Source organism: Piliocolobus tephrosceles, chromosome 6 (genome assembly GCF_002776525.5).
Source record: "Piliocolobus tephrosceles isolate RC106 chromosome 6, ASM277652v3, whole genome shotgun sequence".
In the NCBI taxonomy this organism is placed as follows: domain Eukaryota; kingdom Metazoa; phylum Chordata; class Mammalia; order Primates; family Cercopithecidae; genus Piliocolobus; species Piliocolobus tephrosceles.
Genome location: NC_045439.1, coordinates 86,071,823 through 86,089,538, shown reverse-complemented (window position 1 = coordinate 86,089,538; position 17,716 = coordinate 86,071,823). Strand labels below are relative to the sequence as shown.

At 40.3% G+C, this 17,716-nt stretch overlaps 1 protein-coding gene across 1 annotated transcript in view; it reads right to left on the bottom strand.

The window, feature by feature from the left end:
* FBXO22 (F-box protein 22) overlaps positions 1-17,716 on the bottom strand; it is a 31,823-nt gene that overhangs the window by 5,239 nt on the left and 8,868 nt on the right. Inside the window, exons 3-5 of the mRNA XM_023197616.2 lie at positions 16,742-16,829; positions 15,822-15,917; positions 12,326-12,490 (exon numbers count right to left, since the gene is read on the bottom strand). Coding sequence (XP_023053384.1) covers positions 12,326-12,490; positions 15,822-15,917; positions 16,742-16,829 — 349 coding nt within the window. The remainder of the gene's footprint in view (positions 1-12,325; positions 12,491-15,821; positions 15,918-16,741; positions 16,830-17,716) is intronic.

Here is a 17,716-nt window from a genome sequence, read left to right as displayed (position 1 = left end):
AAAAAGGATCTATTTTAAATTTAATTTTTTTTTTTGGTAGAGATGGGTTCTTGCTATGTCAGTCAGTAAGGATCTTGAGATTAAATCATCTGGCTTATCCAGGTGGACTCTAAATCCAATGACAGTGTCCTCATAATGAAAGATATACAAAAGGAGTGACAAAGAAGAAAAGGCAGGGTGACCACAGAAGCAGAAACTGGAGCGGCAGGAAGAGAAAAAGACTCTCCCCTGGAGCCTCCCGAGGTAGCACTACCCCTACTGCCATCTCAGTTTCAGACTTCTGGCCTCCTGAACTGTGCAGAATAAGTTTCTCATTCTATGCCACCAAATTTGGGGTACTTTGTTACAGCAGCCTAGGAAACTACTACATCACTGAAATACAGGCTTTATTCACCTCCTCCGGGGAAGCAGGTGAGAGTAAAGGCGAATTAGCGTTTGAAAGTTCCTTCCAAAGCAGGAAAATGTTAAATTCTGTGACACAGGAACTAAAAGCTGCTAGCTACCACTAGGAGGCGGCAGAGTGTAACAGAGACAGCCTACTCCCTCTGCCCACAGCTCCCAGGTTTCACTGGAGCCTCTGGGCAGCTTGTTTATAGACTATCAATTTGATTTTTTTTTTTTTTTTAACTTTTAAGTTCAGGGATACATGTGCAGGTTTGTTACATAGGCAAACGTGTGTCATGGGGGTTTGTTGTGCAGATTATTTCATCACCTCGGTAATAAGCCCATTCTCCATCAGTTATTTTTCCTGATCCTCTCCTTCCTCCCACCCTCCACCCTCTGGTAGGCCCCAGTGTCTGTTGTGCCCCTCTTTGCGTCCATGTGTTCTCATCATTTAGCTCCCACTTATAAATGAGAACATGCAATATTCGGTTTTCTGTTTCTGTGTTAGTTTGCTAATGATAATGGCCTCCAGCTCCATCCATGTCCCTGCAAAGCACATGATCTCATTCTTTTTTATGGCTGCATAGTAGTCCATGGTATATATGTACCACGTTGTCTTTATCCAGTTTATCACTGATGGGCATTCAGGTTGATTCTATGTCTTTGCTATTGTGAATAGTGCTGCAATGAACATACATGTGCATGTGTCTTTATTAATAGAATAATTTATATTCCTTTGAATATATACTCAGTAATAGGATTGCTGGGTCAAATGGTATTTCTGTCTCTAGGTCTCTGAGGAACCACCACACTGTCTTCCACATGGCTGAACTAATTCACACTCCCTCCGACAGTGTAAAAGTGTTCCTTTTTTTCCACAAACTCACCAGCATCTGTTATTTGACTTTTTAATAGCCATTCTGCCTAGTGTAGGATGGAATCTCATTGTGGTTCTGATTTGCATTTCTCTAATGATCAGTGATGTGGAGCTTTTTTTCATGATTGTTGGCTATATATATGTCTGCTGCCAGCATTACCAAACAGAGGTGCTTTGGGACAGGAAAATGAATCCAATACCTAATACACTTGTGTTTCCATTTGATTTGACCACATGACTTCCACCTTGACAGACCTAAGGTGGTTACCAGAGAGGACAGTTACTTAGGGAAACAAAGGGTATGCAGATGCGTGAATGACCAATTACTAACACCAAATAATGACCTATTCTGGGAAACTGCCTCTGGTCCATTTCCAATTCTCTGTACAGTAAATTACTGACTTGGACAGTAAAAAGAATACTGCTTTCATGACATCATATACCCCAAACCATTGCTAAAGGGTCTTTTTTCCCCTATAGACTAGCCCACGAAATTTTGAGATAATATGTTTTCTTCATTAGAACAAAGTTTCAGAGTTGGGAGAGGCCTGTGAGATCAAGTCTAGAGTTTTATTTTACAAACAAGGACTACCAATGCCAGAGAAGTGACTACTACCCCAGGACAATATAATGACAGACTCTATATTAAAACCCCCATCTCCTGACACTTGGGGCTTTAGCTTTTAGAAACCTCATGACTTCTAAATCTCAACCTTTCCTACTGTTTTCTAAGCTCTAGATGCTCTTTTACAATTGTCCACTGAACATCCTACCTGAATATTCTAAAGGCAACCACTCCCATTCATTTAACAAACACATACCCAATGTAAAGAAAATTAAAAAAAAAAAAAAATTTCAGGACCTCCAAACTCCTTATGCCAAAGGGAAAGTTAAGCCTAGAGGCTGAGTCAAGTGAAGCACCATCCTCTCTCCAAATTAATATTGCTACTTCACAACCCTGTGTCAGAGCTTCATACATTAGCCAGACCCACTCCCTCACACACCCCCCACCACCCCACCAGGAAAGGCAAAAGGCTTTAGTCATCTCCAGATGACTGCTCCCACAAATCATTCATAAGGAAAATCTTTGCTGGCCTCAAAACCTTTAAGATGTACATCCTCCCATAACACAAGGACATGTCAATTGTAACTTTAGGTCTGCAATCTGTTCAATTCCACACTGATAATGTCCATTACAAGCTTATCTTCCCAGATGCTGCACAAAAACAAGAGATCAGTAATGTGTCCACCTACTTGAGACGTCTGCATAACTGGTTCTTCCTTTCTTCAAAAGGTTCACCTTATCTTATGTAAAACGTAGATTTACTGAGCACTAACTAAAGTCTCACAGGAACGTGACCATTCACCTCACGCCTATCCTTCCCCATCCTTCCTTCTCTCCTTTAAAAACATGTATTGAAAACCTTTTCAGAGTACACGGCCACTCGTTTGTGACTAGTGCTTTTCCCGGATACACCCTCAACCTCTGGCTCAGTAAACCTCGAATGACTGAGATTCTTGCCTCAGTCACACATTCCAGTTAACACCATCTTCTCCAGTGGTGTTCTTTCAACATCTTCTCTAGTGGGTTTGTTCTCAGCTAATGGAACACTTCCCTCTCCCAATACACAACCCTAGAAAGTAAAATCACTTTCCCCTACCCCAACTTAGAGAACAAATCCACCTTAACCAAGGCTGTCTGTCTGATAGAGCAGAAGGCATGTATTTAACCAACAGACTACCTGTGCTACTGGTAAATAAGAGAGGGAAGGTACAACTCCAACTCCTTGACACTCAAAATTCAAAGGCCTAAAATATGAGGGAAGAGTAGGGAGCAATGCCAATTTTTCCTGAAAGGTTCTGGGTTCCCCCCAATTCATAGGTAAAGGATCATCAAGGACCCAATGTTCTGGGCCACCTGCCATAGAATCTGACTTCAGATTTTATTCTAGAACTTTCCAAAAGTTGATACATTAGTAGGAACTTACCACAACTATTAAACACAATTCCAGAAAAGTATTTATAAGGCACTTTAAACAGTGTAACCTCCCAGTGAACCTTTCAAGATGATAAACTGCTTATAAAATGTAACCTCAGGTAACAGAATAAATTGGCCTGCCATGTAGGATTGGCAACTATAATCAAGTTAGCTACTGCAGTTGTCCACCAAGAGATGTCTTTGGTTTTGGAATAGTATGAAACTGTTCTTTCCAGCAATAATCTTTAAGGTAAATTTAGCAAAGAATTACCCCATCCTCTTAGGAATTTTTCATCCACCAAGCCCCCACCCTCCTCCTTGGCTAAAAATCCCCACCTGTGGTTGATGCATTTGGAGTTGACCCCAATCTCTCTCCCCTAGTGCAAAACCCCATCACAGTGGTCTCCGGGACAAAGTCTGCCTCACTGTCTTGAATAGATGTCAGCACTGCTTTTTCTTTAACACTAGCTTCCTGTCACTTCTGCTTTTCAAGGGCTGGGCAACTTCGAAGGCAGAACAAGTTCAATCCCTTGAGTTTCAACACTGATTCTCTCTGCTTCACACCTGGTACTGCCTATGACCCCTCAAGACTCTTTATGGCATCTTCAGATAATTTTAAAACTTTGTCCTACTTCAAATTTTTTTGGAATCTGACAAGTCATTGAAGTCCATTTTTACCCCGCTTGGTGGCTGGCAGAATTCAAGAGGAGTAGTTAAAGGATCAAAAAGCAGGGAGCGGAAAAAACCGGAACAATCTACAAGCTAGATCACCAGATCACCAATCTCACAACGAACACTAGTACAGATCACTGTTCTAAGTACGTTATAGAAATTAACTTATTTAGGCCGGGCACGGTGGCTCACGCCTGTAATCCCAACACTTTGGGAGGCCGAGGCAGGCGGATCACCTGAGGTTTGGAGTTCAAGAACAGCCTGCCCAACATGGAGAAACCCCTTCTCTACTAAAAATACAAAAAAAATTAGCCGGGTATGGTTGCCCATGCTTGTAATCCCAGCTACTCAGGAGGCTGAGGCAGGAGAATCACTTGAACCCAGGAGGCAGAGGTTGCAGTGAACAGAGATCGTGCCATTGCACTCCAGCCTGGGCAACAAGAGCAAAACTCCGTCTCAAAAACAAAAACAAAAACAAAATAAAACAACACAAGAAATTAACTTATTTAATGCCTGTAACAACCTGTTACGTATTGTTTTACTCCTAAAAAGTCTGTGAGGATTCAATACTTTCAAAAATCACATTTAACATGCAAATTATATCCATATTACAGAACCTAAATCAGACCAGACCAAAGTAAAATTAAATACACACCCCAGAACTGGCTGCCAGAAACAACTGTGCCTACTGAGCTATGGAAAACACAGGACACTTCCAATCCTCTCCTTCAAAGAGCAAAGGAAACTGGATTCTTCAGAACTTCCTCTCTTGACCCTACAACGTAAAAAACCAACAGGAAAGCTTTTCTAATGGGAATCTCCACAAATGAAACTGAAACCCAGAAAATCACTGTGCCCCAAAAGGCAATGTTAGAGGTTTGTGCTTCACCTAGAAGAAAGTCAGAAGGATATTTGTAAAAGGAAAAGAGAGGGAGGATCCCAGGTGTGAGTCAACTGCTATACAACTAACCATCTCAAGCATTCTCAAAGGAGCAAAAAGGTTCTGACTCTCAAGCTGAAGCCCATCTTGCCAACACTCAGCAGTGCTAGGGCTGCTTTCTCAAGCTCTCCTGTCTCTGGTACAGACAGGTAGAGCCGCCAAGCACTGCTCTGAGTCTACAGCCCCTTCCCTGGATTACGTGAAGGTTCAGAGGAAGAAGTGCATGACCACTGCCAGGGAAGGAAGCTTCTCTCCTCTCTATTGCAGCTGGGGCTTTCAGACTGCTTTGGTGGGCAAAGGGTTCCAAAGATGCCTCCAGTGTAGGTGGAGGAGAATGAGCAACCTCAGTTCAAGGCCTAACATACTCCCTTCACCCTTCAACCTAGAGGCTCTGCTTTTATCTGCTTTATTTTTATGTTGACATCCCATGTAAGACTGTACAAATGAACTGTTTAAAACAAAAGCTAAGAAATGGCTCAAGGAGATCCTTACTGAGTAGTCTTAATAAAGCCTTTGCATTAGCAGAAGGGAGGGATGTCAAAATAATATTACAGCAGTACCAACCCTGGACAATCAACAAGCACTACTGAGCCTCCTCCCCGGCCCTCCTCCTCAAATCACTGAAGCTAGTCCCTTTTGCTTCAATTATCATTAATTACCTGATGATTCCCAGATTAGTATCTTTCCTCTAGACCATTCTCTAGAGCTCCAGTCCAATATATCCAACTGTCTATAATCAATATCTCCATCTCAAATTCTAAACACGTCCAAAACAGAACTGATAATCTGATCCTCCAACCTGCACCTTCAAGTCTTCTTCACCTTAATCAATGGTACTACACAGCTGCACTAGCCACAAACCTGCATGACATCGCTGCCACCTTCTTCATTCTCAACACTCAACATCTCATCAGTCACCACATCCTGTCCATTCAGCCCCAAACTTCATCTTGAATCCATCCACTTCTCTTCAACTCCACTCATCACTGCCCTGCTCCAAGCTGCCATATCCTCTTTCCTTAGCCACTACAACAGTAAAATGCTTCTCCTGCATCTACTTTAAAAAAATTATTTTAACTGAAAAAATTTAAAGGCATATATTTATCATGTACAACATGGTGTTCTGAAATATATATATACACTACTGAATGGCTAAATCAAGTTAATCCTGCATCCACTCTTGTACTCCAAAATGATCACCACACCATAGCAAGACTGGTATTTTCAAAAGATCTATCAAATTATGCCACTCCTGTGTTTAGAAACCTGGCTTCCTGCTGCACTTCCCTCAAATATTTTTGATCTGTGGTTAGCTGAATCCATGAATACAGAACCCATGGATATGGAAGGCCAACTCTACCTAAAATTAGGACACAAGATAGCAAGTGAAAGAACGGAGATGGCCATTTTAAGTTGGGCAAAGCTTCAATTTCCAGAAGAAAATGATGCCTTGGAATAAGCCAAAACTGCTGACATCAAGCAGCTCAGCAAAGGACACCTATAAGAAAGTTTCACAGAGCACGGTAATTCTGGGGTTGTTTTTCATTCCAGTTTTCTCATTCCTATACTTGGCACTATAATGCAAATATGATCTAACAAATACAACAATTTTATCACAAAAGGGTTTCTTCTGCTCAAGATTTTGGCTCTTTCTTATAAACTGACAAAACTAAGGTCCTGGCTTCAACCAGTGCTACATATCAGGGCCTCATCAAAGATTCCCAGGACGCTCGGGGGGACAGAGGACACAGTACTGCCCAGGGAAAAGCCATGTCACCTCTCTGGACAAAAAAGGCAGCACACAAAAGCTTTGGCCATATGACCTTTAGCAGCAACACTGAATAAAAAGCCAAAACAAGCATCTCTAATGGGGTTTGATTTTTCCCAATTCCTTCTCCCAATCCTGCTCCTCCTGTCCCAGTGTTCCTATTTCTGGTCTCTGCACCACCGTCACCCCTGTCTCCTAGGATCAAAACTCAAAAGTAATTACTGAGGCATCAGTTTCCCTTCTCTTTCATATCTAACCATTTGTTAATTTCCTCCAATTCATTCCCTACTCCTCATGCCCTAGTGTTATTTCTTGCCTGGACTCTAAAGTGGTCTCCCGCTTCCAGTGTCTGCCCACACAGGAGGGCCATATTCATCTCTGCTCAATGACATCTGAGTAACAGTTACCATTTACCGTGTATAGGAACTAAGCCCAGGCTCTTTAGCCTGGCCTCAGTGCGCCTCACCCTTTGTTCCCATGACTTCCCTGCACATAACCTTTGCTTGCAAAATGATTACTATTTCTCCGACATGCTCTGGGATTTCCTGGCTCTGTGCCTGTGTTTCTGTATTCCTTCAGTCAGTGATATTATTCATCCGTATCTCTCATATGCTTCCTATCCTTCAAGGGCTTAAAAACCACCTGCTCCAGGAAGACTCCTTGATCCCTCCCACTGGCAGAACCCCTACAGCAATCTACCCATTCTGCTCTCACAGCACACCTCACATACTTGGGTTATGATTATACAGTCAAGCGCCACATAACACTTCGGTCAAGGACAGCCTGGTGTGGTGACACGCACAGTAAGCATACGCAACAGTGGCGCCAGAAGATTAACAGAGCTACAAAATTCCGATTGCCTAATGTGTAGCACAATGCATTACTCAAATGTCTGTGGTGATGCTGTTGTAAACAAGCCCATTGCAGTGCCAATCATATAAAGTATAGCACATACAATCATGTACAATGTATCATACTTGATGACAATGAATGTTACTGGCTTATGATTTACTATCCTATACTTTTTATTGTAATTTTAGAGGTTACCCCTCCTACTTATTAAAAAAAAAAAAAGTTAACGGTAAAACTGCCTCAGGCAGGTCCTTCAGGAGGTATTCCAGAAGGAGGCACTGCTGTCATAGGAGATGACAGCTCCATGCGTATTACTGCCCCAAAGACCTTCCAGTGGGATGAGATGTGGAGGTGGAAGACAGTAATACTGATGAGCTTGACTCTGTATAGGCCTAGGCCAATGTGTCTGTGTTTTAGTTTTTAACAAAAAGCTTAAAAAGTAAAAAAAAAAAAAAAAAAAAAAAAAATTAAAAACAGCTTACAGAATAAGGATATAAATGGAAAATTTTTTTGTCTAGCTAATTTATTATTAAAGAAATTTTATTTTATTTATTTTATTTTATTTTATTTATTTTATTTTATTTTGATAGAGTCTCACTGTCGCCCAGGCTGGAGTGCAGTGGCATGATCTTGGCTTATTACAATCTCTGCCTCCCAGGTTCAAGCAATTCTGCCTTAGCCTGCTAAGTAGCTGGGACTACAGGTGCATACCACTATTCTCGGCTAATTTTTGTATTTTTAATAGAGATGGGGTTTCACCACGTTGACCAGGCTGGTCTCAAATTCCTGACCTCAAGGGATCCACCTACCTCAGACCTCCCAAATGACTGGGATTATAGGCATGAGCCACTGTGCCCGGCTGAACAAAAATGTTTTAATTAACTTAATGTAGCCTAAGCGTACAGTGTTTACAAACTATATAGTAGTATACAGGGCTAGGCCTTCACATTCACTCACCACTCACTGACTCACCCCAAGCCAACTTCTAGTCTTGTAAATCCCAATCATGTTAAGTGCCCTATAGCGGTATACTGTCTTTCATACCATGTTTTTACTGTACCTTTTTAATGTTTAGATATGTTCAGATGCACCAATACTTACCATTGTGTTACAACTGCCTACAGTATTCAGTACAGTAACATGCTGTCCATGTTTGTAGTCTAGGGGCAATAGGCTACACTGTATAGCCTACATGTATAGTAGGATGTAACATCTAGGTCTGTGTAAGTACTATGATATTCGCACTACAACAACATTGCCTAAAGATGCATTTCTCAGAACTCATCCCCATCATTAAGCAACACATGACTGTATATGTATCCTTCATACCTTTTCCCGAATGTCACTGAGACAGAATCTGCATCCAGTTATGACAGCTTTAACATGGTGAATAAATTTTTATTTATTTATTTATTTATTTATTTTTGAGACAGGGTTTCACTCTGTCACCCAGGCTGCAGTAGAGTGGCGTGACTTCAGCTCATGGCAACCTCCGCCTCTTGGGCTCAAGCAATCCTCCCACCTCAGCCTCCTAAGTAGCTGGGACTACAGGTGCGTGCCACCATGCTTGGCTAGTTTTTTAGTTTTTTGTAGAGGTGAGATCTCACTACATTGTCCAGGCTGGTCTCGAACTCCTGGGCTCAAGTGATCCTCCTGCCTCAGCTTTCCAAAGTACGGAAATTACCGGCATGAGCCACCATACCCAGCCTGAATAAAATTAATGTAGGCGTTCTACATTATAAGTCAATTGAATATAGATAGTCACCTTGTCAACATCAACACATTCTTCATCTTCTTCCTTCCTTGTACTAAATTTGCTGCCGTAAATCTTTCCAGAATCTGGGCTAAGGTGCCCTGGACTGGCTTACTCCAAGGCCTTCAAAATGGCACTTGATGCTTTTACAGACTGCCAGGCAACATGCAAATGGCTCTCAAACCAATATGTCTGGCCACAGCCATTCCTTTGAGTTTCAGACCTACTATTTGCTAACCACCTGACCAACTCTGAAAAAGACCTCATTTGCTGAACTTGGTTAGCTCCAAGTCTCATTATATTACAAAATCACATAAGCTCAGCACATAGCCACATTTGCTCCTCAAATTCATTTTGCCTTTACACTTAACAATGGGTCAGTTTTAAAGGCACTATCTGACCTTTTACCAAAGGAAGTTTGGCATCCTTAATTTAGAATAGCTTTAACATTTCTGCTAACTCTGCTATTTATATACCCTAAAAGCCTTAACTCTCTACTGCCATTAAAGTTCAGTTTCCTCATCGAAAATATCCCATTAAGAATTCTATCTGGCAAAGCTGTGGTGAAGATTAGAAGTGCTGCGCAGCACAGTACCTGGCATACGGTACCTCCATAAACACTGGCCATCGTTAATTGTCACTTCAGGCCAAGATACATGTATGCTCCTCTGGCATGCGGCTTCTGAATGAGCTAAGGACACTTAAAACCTTACTATTCCCCCCACAAACTACAAGGACACACCACAGATGAAGGGCCTGTGTGACACATAGTAAATCCTGCCTAGGGTAAAAGCCAACACTAGCATCTAGCTACAATCTACTGTTGCTAAGCGTTTTATGGAAGTCATTTCATTTAATCTTCACAATTCTGTGAATTCAATGTTAGTTATTTCCACTTTATAGATGAGGAAAATGGAGGCTTAGAAAAACTGAAACACTTGCCCTAACTGGAGAGCCAGAAAGTAGCAGAACTAGAGTAGCTATAAGCCTGCAATCTTTTAAGGTTGACTACCTTCTATTTATTTTTTAACTGACAGATAAAATTGTATGTATTTATCAATGTAGAACATTGTTTTGAAGTGTATATACATTGTGGAAAGGTTAAATCTAATTAACATATGCATTACCTCACATAGTTACCATTTTTGTAGTAAGAACACTTAACAGTCACTCTCTTAGCATTCTTCAAGAATATAGTATACGGCCAGGCGCGGTGGCTCACACCTGTAATCCCAGAACTTTGGGAGGCTGAGGCAGGTGGATCATTTGAGGCCACGAGTTTGAGACCACCCTGGCTAACATGGTAAAACCCCATTTCTACTAAAAAGACAAAAAAAAAAAAAAAAAAATTAGCCGGGCATGGTGGTGCACACAGCATGTAGTCCAGCTACTTGGGCGTCTGAGGCATAAGAATCACTTGAACCCAGGAAGTAGAGATTGCAGTGAGCTGAGATCATGCCATTGGCACTCCAGCCTGGGCAACAAAGTAAGACTCTGTCTTCAAAAAAAAAAAGAATATATGGTCACTGACTATAGTCTCCATGTTGTACAACAGACCTCTAGAACTTATTTCTCCAAAATGAATTTTGTATCCTTTGACCATCATCTCCCCAAATCCCCTCCCAACCACCCCAGACCCTGGTGACTGCCATTCAACTCTATATTTCTATGAGAGCAACATTTTCAGATTCCACACACGAGTGAGATCATGTACTATTGGTCTTTCTGGGCCTGGCTTTATTTCACTTAACATCCTCCAGGTTCATCCATGCTGATGCAAATGACAGGATGTCCTTCTTTATGGCTGAAGAGCATTTCATTATGTATATATACCACATTTTCTTTATCTACTCATCAGCTAATGGACACTTAGGTTAATTCCATATCCCAGCTATTGTGAACAGTGCTGCAATAAACATGGGAGTGCAGATATCTCTTCAACATACTGATTTCATTTCTAAGTCAGCATTAATAGCTACACTACCCTGTGTCACACCAGAGCTGGCTGTTGAGACTTTTCACCACCTACCTTGACCTGACCACCCTCTTCCACATTATTAAGAGGCTCCCAGCTGCTAGTCTTTGCTGCTAATACCTCTTGTTCTGTGCTTCCCCTCCCATTCACCGACTTGCAAGTTTTGTTTTGTTTTTCCACATTGTCAGGGATAGTTGTAAAAACTAGTTTCAATGTGTATACCCCCTTTTTTCCTCATCAGTAAAACAAATTTTACCTTTGGTGCTACACAATTTTTTACTCCTGCTGGTTTAAGTCCCATTTCAAATAACAGAGGTTTATCTCTACAGGCTGGCTGATCTATGCAAAAATGAGGTGTTACCACTGAATAGCTTTTATGCCAACACTGATTTTTAATGACTTAAGTGAATTCAATCAGTTCATTTGCAGATATAGATAAAAGGCTTTAATGCTGCTTTCCTTGAGTAACTTGTTAGTTGTTGATTACATTAAGTTAAGCTTTCCCATCTAAGCTTAGACATTAAGCCAACCCTTTACCTCTTCAAATTCACACTACCTGTGGGATGTTTCCCAGCATACCACACTACCTGTGGGATGTTTCCTAGCATACCCCTTGCTTGATAGACTTGCCTTAACTCATACCTTTCCTAACACTCATCAGGGTCACTTTACTTGTTCCCATCTTTCTAATTAGTTCACAAAGAACTAACCTGCATCTTCTAAAAACTTCTAAAACGCTTGTTACTAGAATAAAAAAAAAAAAATAGGTTAACAAAATAAAAATAGAGCAAAATGAAATAAACTATTAGAGCAAGAATTCCTTAAAATTCAGAATTAAATACAAACAAGTTTATCATCAACAGAGTATTTATGAAAAAAGTTTCATCCCTGGTTCTCTTGGGCTTTAATGCAAGTAAAATAATTTAAAAAGTAAATCAATTCTACCAAACGTGTATCATACTGGCCTCTGTGAATCATCTGTTTGAATTAGCCACAGCTCCAGTAACAGGTGTACTTAATTCAGATTCTCCCAAAGGAGCCTAATATCCACCAACTAGCCAGAATTACAAAGAAATCAAAATTAATCAATAAAATGAGCAGTTAATGATAAATAAAAGTAACTTACCTACTTCAGTGAGCTGATGTCTTTCTAATGTTAAATTCTTTGGATCCTTAATAAAATGAAAGGGTTGTATTTTTATTCCTTCAATTTGAGGGAATAATAAAGCAAAACCAGATTCTCCAATTTCTATTTCCTGAGGTCGATTGCTACCTGATCCCATTGGAGTCACTAGAGAAAAAGTTAAACAGTTTCATCAATACATTCAGTAAAAACTAGATAACCACAGTTTCGGTCACTAAAATAATCATCAAGGTAACAAGCCACTATCTGAGTAAAAGTTTTTCAGCTTTGACAGTTTTAGGGTGTAGTGTCATGATGTTTGCAATTTAACTTTCAAATAGTTCAGGAAGAAACCTTGTATAAGCAAAATGAGAAAACACAAATGTTGCAAAATTTTTTCAACTGCTAAACTAGATAAAGGGTATATGGGTATTTATCATGCTATTCTATTATTCTTTCAACTTTTCCATACTTTTCAAAATAAAAAGTTGGGGGAGTAGTAAATACACTTTCACAGCAATTCCAATTTTTAAAAGTTTACCCTAAAAATATTTGACAATTATATAAAGTATATATATACCCAAGTATTTTATCACATAATTTCAAATAGGAAATAAAGAGAAAAAACCTGAATGTCCCACACTGGTATTAAGATTAAAATTTACATTGGTATCATAGAATATAGCCATTAAAATGATGACAAATGTATATTTATAGACATAGAAATATGTTTGTAATATTCTCTGAATTTTACAGGTAGATATTACAGATTGAACTGTGTCATCCCCTCCCTACTGCCTACCCCAAATTCATGTTGAAGCCCTAACCCCCCATGTGACTATATTTGGAGATAAGGCCTTTAAAGAGATAGTTAAGATTAAATGAGGTAGGCCAGGCGCAGTAGCTCAAGCCTGTAATCCCAGCACTTTGGGAGGCCGAGATGGGTGAATCACGAGGTCAGCAGATCGAGACCATCCTGGCTAACACGGTGAAACCTCGTCTCTACTAAAAAATACAAAAAACTAGCCGGGCGAGGTGGCAGGCGCCTGTAGTCCCAGCCACTCAGGAGGCTGAGGCAGGAGAATGGCATAAACCCAGGCGGTGGAGCTTGCAGTGAGCTAAGATCCGGCCACTGCACTCCAGCCTGGGCCACAGAGCAAGACTCGGTCTCAAAAAAAATAAATAAATAAATAAATGAATGAGGTCATAAGGGTAGGGCCCTAATCCAAAAGAGGAAGAGACACCAGGCATGCTTATGTACAAAGAAAAGGCCACATGAGAACACAGTGAGAAAGCAGCTATAAGCAAGCTTCAGAGAGACCATCCCCAATCTTGGACATCTAGCCTCCCAAACTGTGAGAAAATAAGCTGCCGTTGTTTAAGCCACCCAGTCTGTGGTATTTTGTTATGGTAGCCCTAGCAGACTAACACAGTAGGTTACAAGTCTATAGAAAATTTTATTCTGGTTTTTTATATTTACATATATATATAAATAAAGTTTAACATCATAAGAGTGGTTAACTCTGTGGTGCTTAAAGGTGCTTAATTGTTTTGCTTTTGCTTACCTGAATCTTCTAATTTTTCTTCTTCTAAAAATAAATATTACTAGCTTAAAAAAAAAAAACTTTTTTTTTTTTTTGGAGACAGAGTCTCACTCTGTCACCCAGGCTGGAGTGAAGTGTTGCAACCTCTGCCTCTCGGTTTCCAACAATTCTCCTGCCTCAGCCTCCCAAGTAGCTAGAATTACAGGCATGAGCCACCATGCCCAGCTCATTTACCTTTTTTTTTTTTTTGAGACAGAGTCTTGCTCTATCACCCAGGCTGGACTGCAATGGCATGATCTCGGCTCACTGCAACCTCCGCCTCCTGGGCTCAAAAAATTCTCCTGCTTCAGCTTCCTGAGCAGCTGGGATTACAGGTGCCCGCCATGATGCCTGGCTAATTTTTGTATTTTTAGTAGAGATGGGGTTTCACCATGTTGGCCAGGCTGGTCTTGAACTCCCGATCTCATGATCCACCCAACTTGGCCTCCCAAAGTGCTGTGACTATAAACGTGAGCCACCGTGCCTGGTCAATTTTTACATTTTTTAGTAGAGATGGAGTTTTACCATGTTGGCCAGGCTGGTCTCCAACTCCTGACTTCAAGTGATCCGCCTGCCTCGGCCTCCTAAAGTGCTAGGATTACAGGCATGAGCTACCATGCCCAGCCAAAAAGAAATAAGCTCTTTTTTAAAAAAAAATGTTAAGCCCTTTAGAAACCAAAGCTAGAGCAACTGAACAATATTCATTTGTAAACACGTGAAATTCTTCTTACCTCACGGTACAAGACTCAAATTCAGATCAAAACTCTTTCAGTGGAGATTAAAAATGACAATTCTCAGTAGAGTACTACTGAGTTAGAACTAAAAAACATAACAGTGGCCAGGTGTGGTGGCTCACACCTGTAATCCCAGCACTTTGGGAGGCTGAGGTGGTAGATCACCTGAGGTTAGGAGTTTGAGACTAGCCTGGCCAACATGGTGAAACCCGGTTTCTACTAAAAATACAAAAAATAGCCAGGTGTGGTGGTGGTGGGCGGCTGTGATTCCAGCTACTTGGGAGGCTGAGGCAGGAGAATTGCTTGAATCTGGGGGACAGAGGTTGCAGTGAGTGGAGATCACGCCATTGCACTCCAGACTGGGCGACAAGAGTGAAACTCCATCTAAAAAAGTAATAATAATAAATACATGACAGCTAACATTTACTGACTGCTTTCTGTGTATCTCTATGCTTTACAACTGTTAACTCATTTAATTCTCACAACCCTCCAAGGAAGGTACTACTGTCACCATCCCCACTTCCTTGATGAGGATAGTGAAGCCCCGTGAAGTTAGGTAACTTGCTCAAAGTCATACGATACTAAGCAGTACAGCTGGCATTCCAATCCAGGTATCTAACCACTGCACCATTACTGCCTCAACAGAATCTCTCCTCCCCCAATTAACTACAGAAAAGAATAAAAAATAATAAAAATAATAAAAATCAGCAAAAATTCACCAGCAGCAATCAAGCATGGAAAGGGGCACAGCCTCAGGCTATAAATGTCAAAGAGTGGTACCAAAGTAGACAAACAGAAGTTTCCTAACAAGGCCCATCTTTGCTCCTAATCCCAGTCCCATCTCACCCCTACCCACTAGAAACAATACTGCTTGAACTGACAGAACTCTGAAAAAGCCCACAAATACTTCCTAATTTGGAGGGAGGCAGAATGAGATCTTTCCCCTCTTATGAATGACTACTGGATATGCATTATACAGGTAGCCTTGAGATGAGAAATACCACAATAACTTAATAAACATTAATATAAGGCAAATATAAAGCCATGGTAAATATGACTGACTTTATTGTATTGTAGATGTCCAGAAACAGAAATGTGGTTCCAAGCTAAAAATAATTCACCAATCCAAAGGAGCCCACATTAATGCAAGGAGGAAATCATCAAGTTGCTAATTTTTCTCACCTACAATTCCTGGGGTCACAATCCCAAGGACTTGGCATTGTTTGGGGAATAGCTTCTCAAGGGCAAGTGCTGTTTCCATATTAGTTCTTTTCCTTGCTGTAAAAATACAGTAGCAAAATGATTAAATATCATCCATTTAAAGTCAGATCTGACAATGAAAAAGTAAAAAAACAAATACTGGAAATATTTAAGTCACCTGACACAAGAATGCTCTAAATAAAGGTCTGAAAGCATTGATTAAAACAAACACTTTACCTGTTTTGGTCCTGGCTTTTAAATTCTAAATCTGATCTTTTGCACCACTAGTCTGCCTTTCCTCTCTGTTCATATAATGCTTTTGCCCCAGTGATGTCAAATTTAGCAGTAACAGCTGAATTTTAGACTTGCTATTGTACCTTTCTGTTCAACTGATATTGCAGTATAACTACTATTTGCATCAACAGTTAACTGGATTCAAATTAGACAATAAGAATCCATTATCTAAGTCTAACTTGGGGCCTATGTATGCCCATCTTGAATACCTATTCTGCCTTTTCCCCCAGCCAGCCAAAAATTCACCATTTCTCTACATAACTTTGGTAAATGGGACCTCATGTTTCAATACAGTAAAAGGCCTGAATAGCCAAAGTCATACAACCTGTTTTAATAATAAAAAGTGCCTGGAGAATTAAAGCATCTCAAATTGAGAAAAACACCTTTCTAATGAATTTGTTTCAATTGCACTACAAGGTTTAGAAATCAATCTGAAGCAGAAAGGGTTCCTCAAGGTTCAAAGATAGATACATTCATGCATACTACAGGTGGCAGTCCCAGAGCCTCAGAAAGTCAATTAACTCTCAGGACAAGTACAATATTGAACTCCAAACAGAAGGCACATGATGAAAAAAAAGAGAAATAAAAGCTTTCCTTTCGATATTTACCTCTCTTATGGCCACGACACTCTTCCAGACTAATGAAAGTTTCTGAATCAGCCATGTAAAGAACTGTATGTGGTAAGATGCGAACATTCTGCAAAAAAAAAAAAAAAAAATTGGAATTGGATCCCATGAATCCATGAGTGCTTCTGCATAGTCCCTTAAAGTATCACCCAGTCCACAGTGCAATGAAATTAGAACTCAGGATTAAAAAACTCACTCAAAACTGCACAATTACATGGAAACTGAACAAATTGTCTCTGTTTGCAAATAGGAGGAGAGGAAGTCAAATTGTCTCTGAATGACTACTGGCCAAATAACAAAATGAAGGCAGAGATAAAGATGTTCTTTGAAACCAATGAGAACAAAGACACAATGTACCATAATCTCTGGGACACAGCTAAAGCAGTGTTTAGAGGGAAATTTATAGCACTAAATGCCCACAGGAGAAAGCATGAAAGATCTAAAATCGACACCCTAACATCATAATTAAAAGAACTAAAGAAGCAAGAGCAAACAAATTCAAAAGCTAGCAGAAGGCAAGAAACAACTAAGATCAGAGCAGAACTGAAGGAGATAGAAACATGAAAAATCCTTCAAAAACTCAATGAATCCAGGAGCTGGTTTCCTGAAAAGACTGACAAAATAGATAGACCGCTAGCCAGACTAATAAAGAGAGAAGAATCAAATACACACAATAAAAAATGATAAAGGGGATATCACCACTGATCCCACAGAAATACAAACTGCCATCAGAGAATACTATAAACACCTCTATGCAAGTAAACTAGAAAATCTAGAAGAAATGGATAAATTCCTGGACACATACCCTCTCCCAAGACTAAATCAGGAAGAAGTCGAATCTCTGAATAGACCAATAACAAGTTCTGAAATTAAGGCAGTAATAGCCTACCAAGCAAAAAAAGCCCAGGACCAGACGAATTCACAGCCAAATTCTACCAAAGGTACAAAGAGGAACTG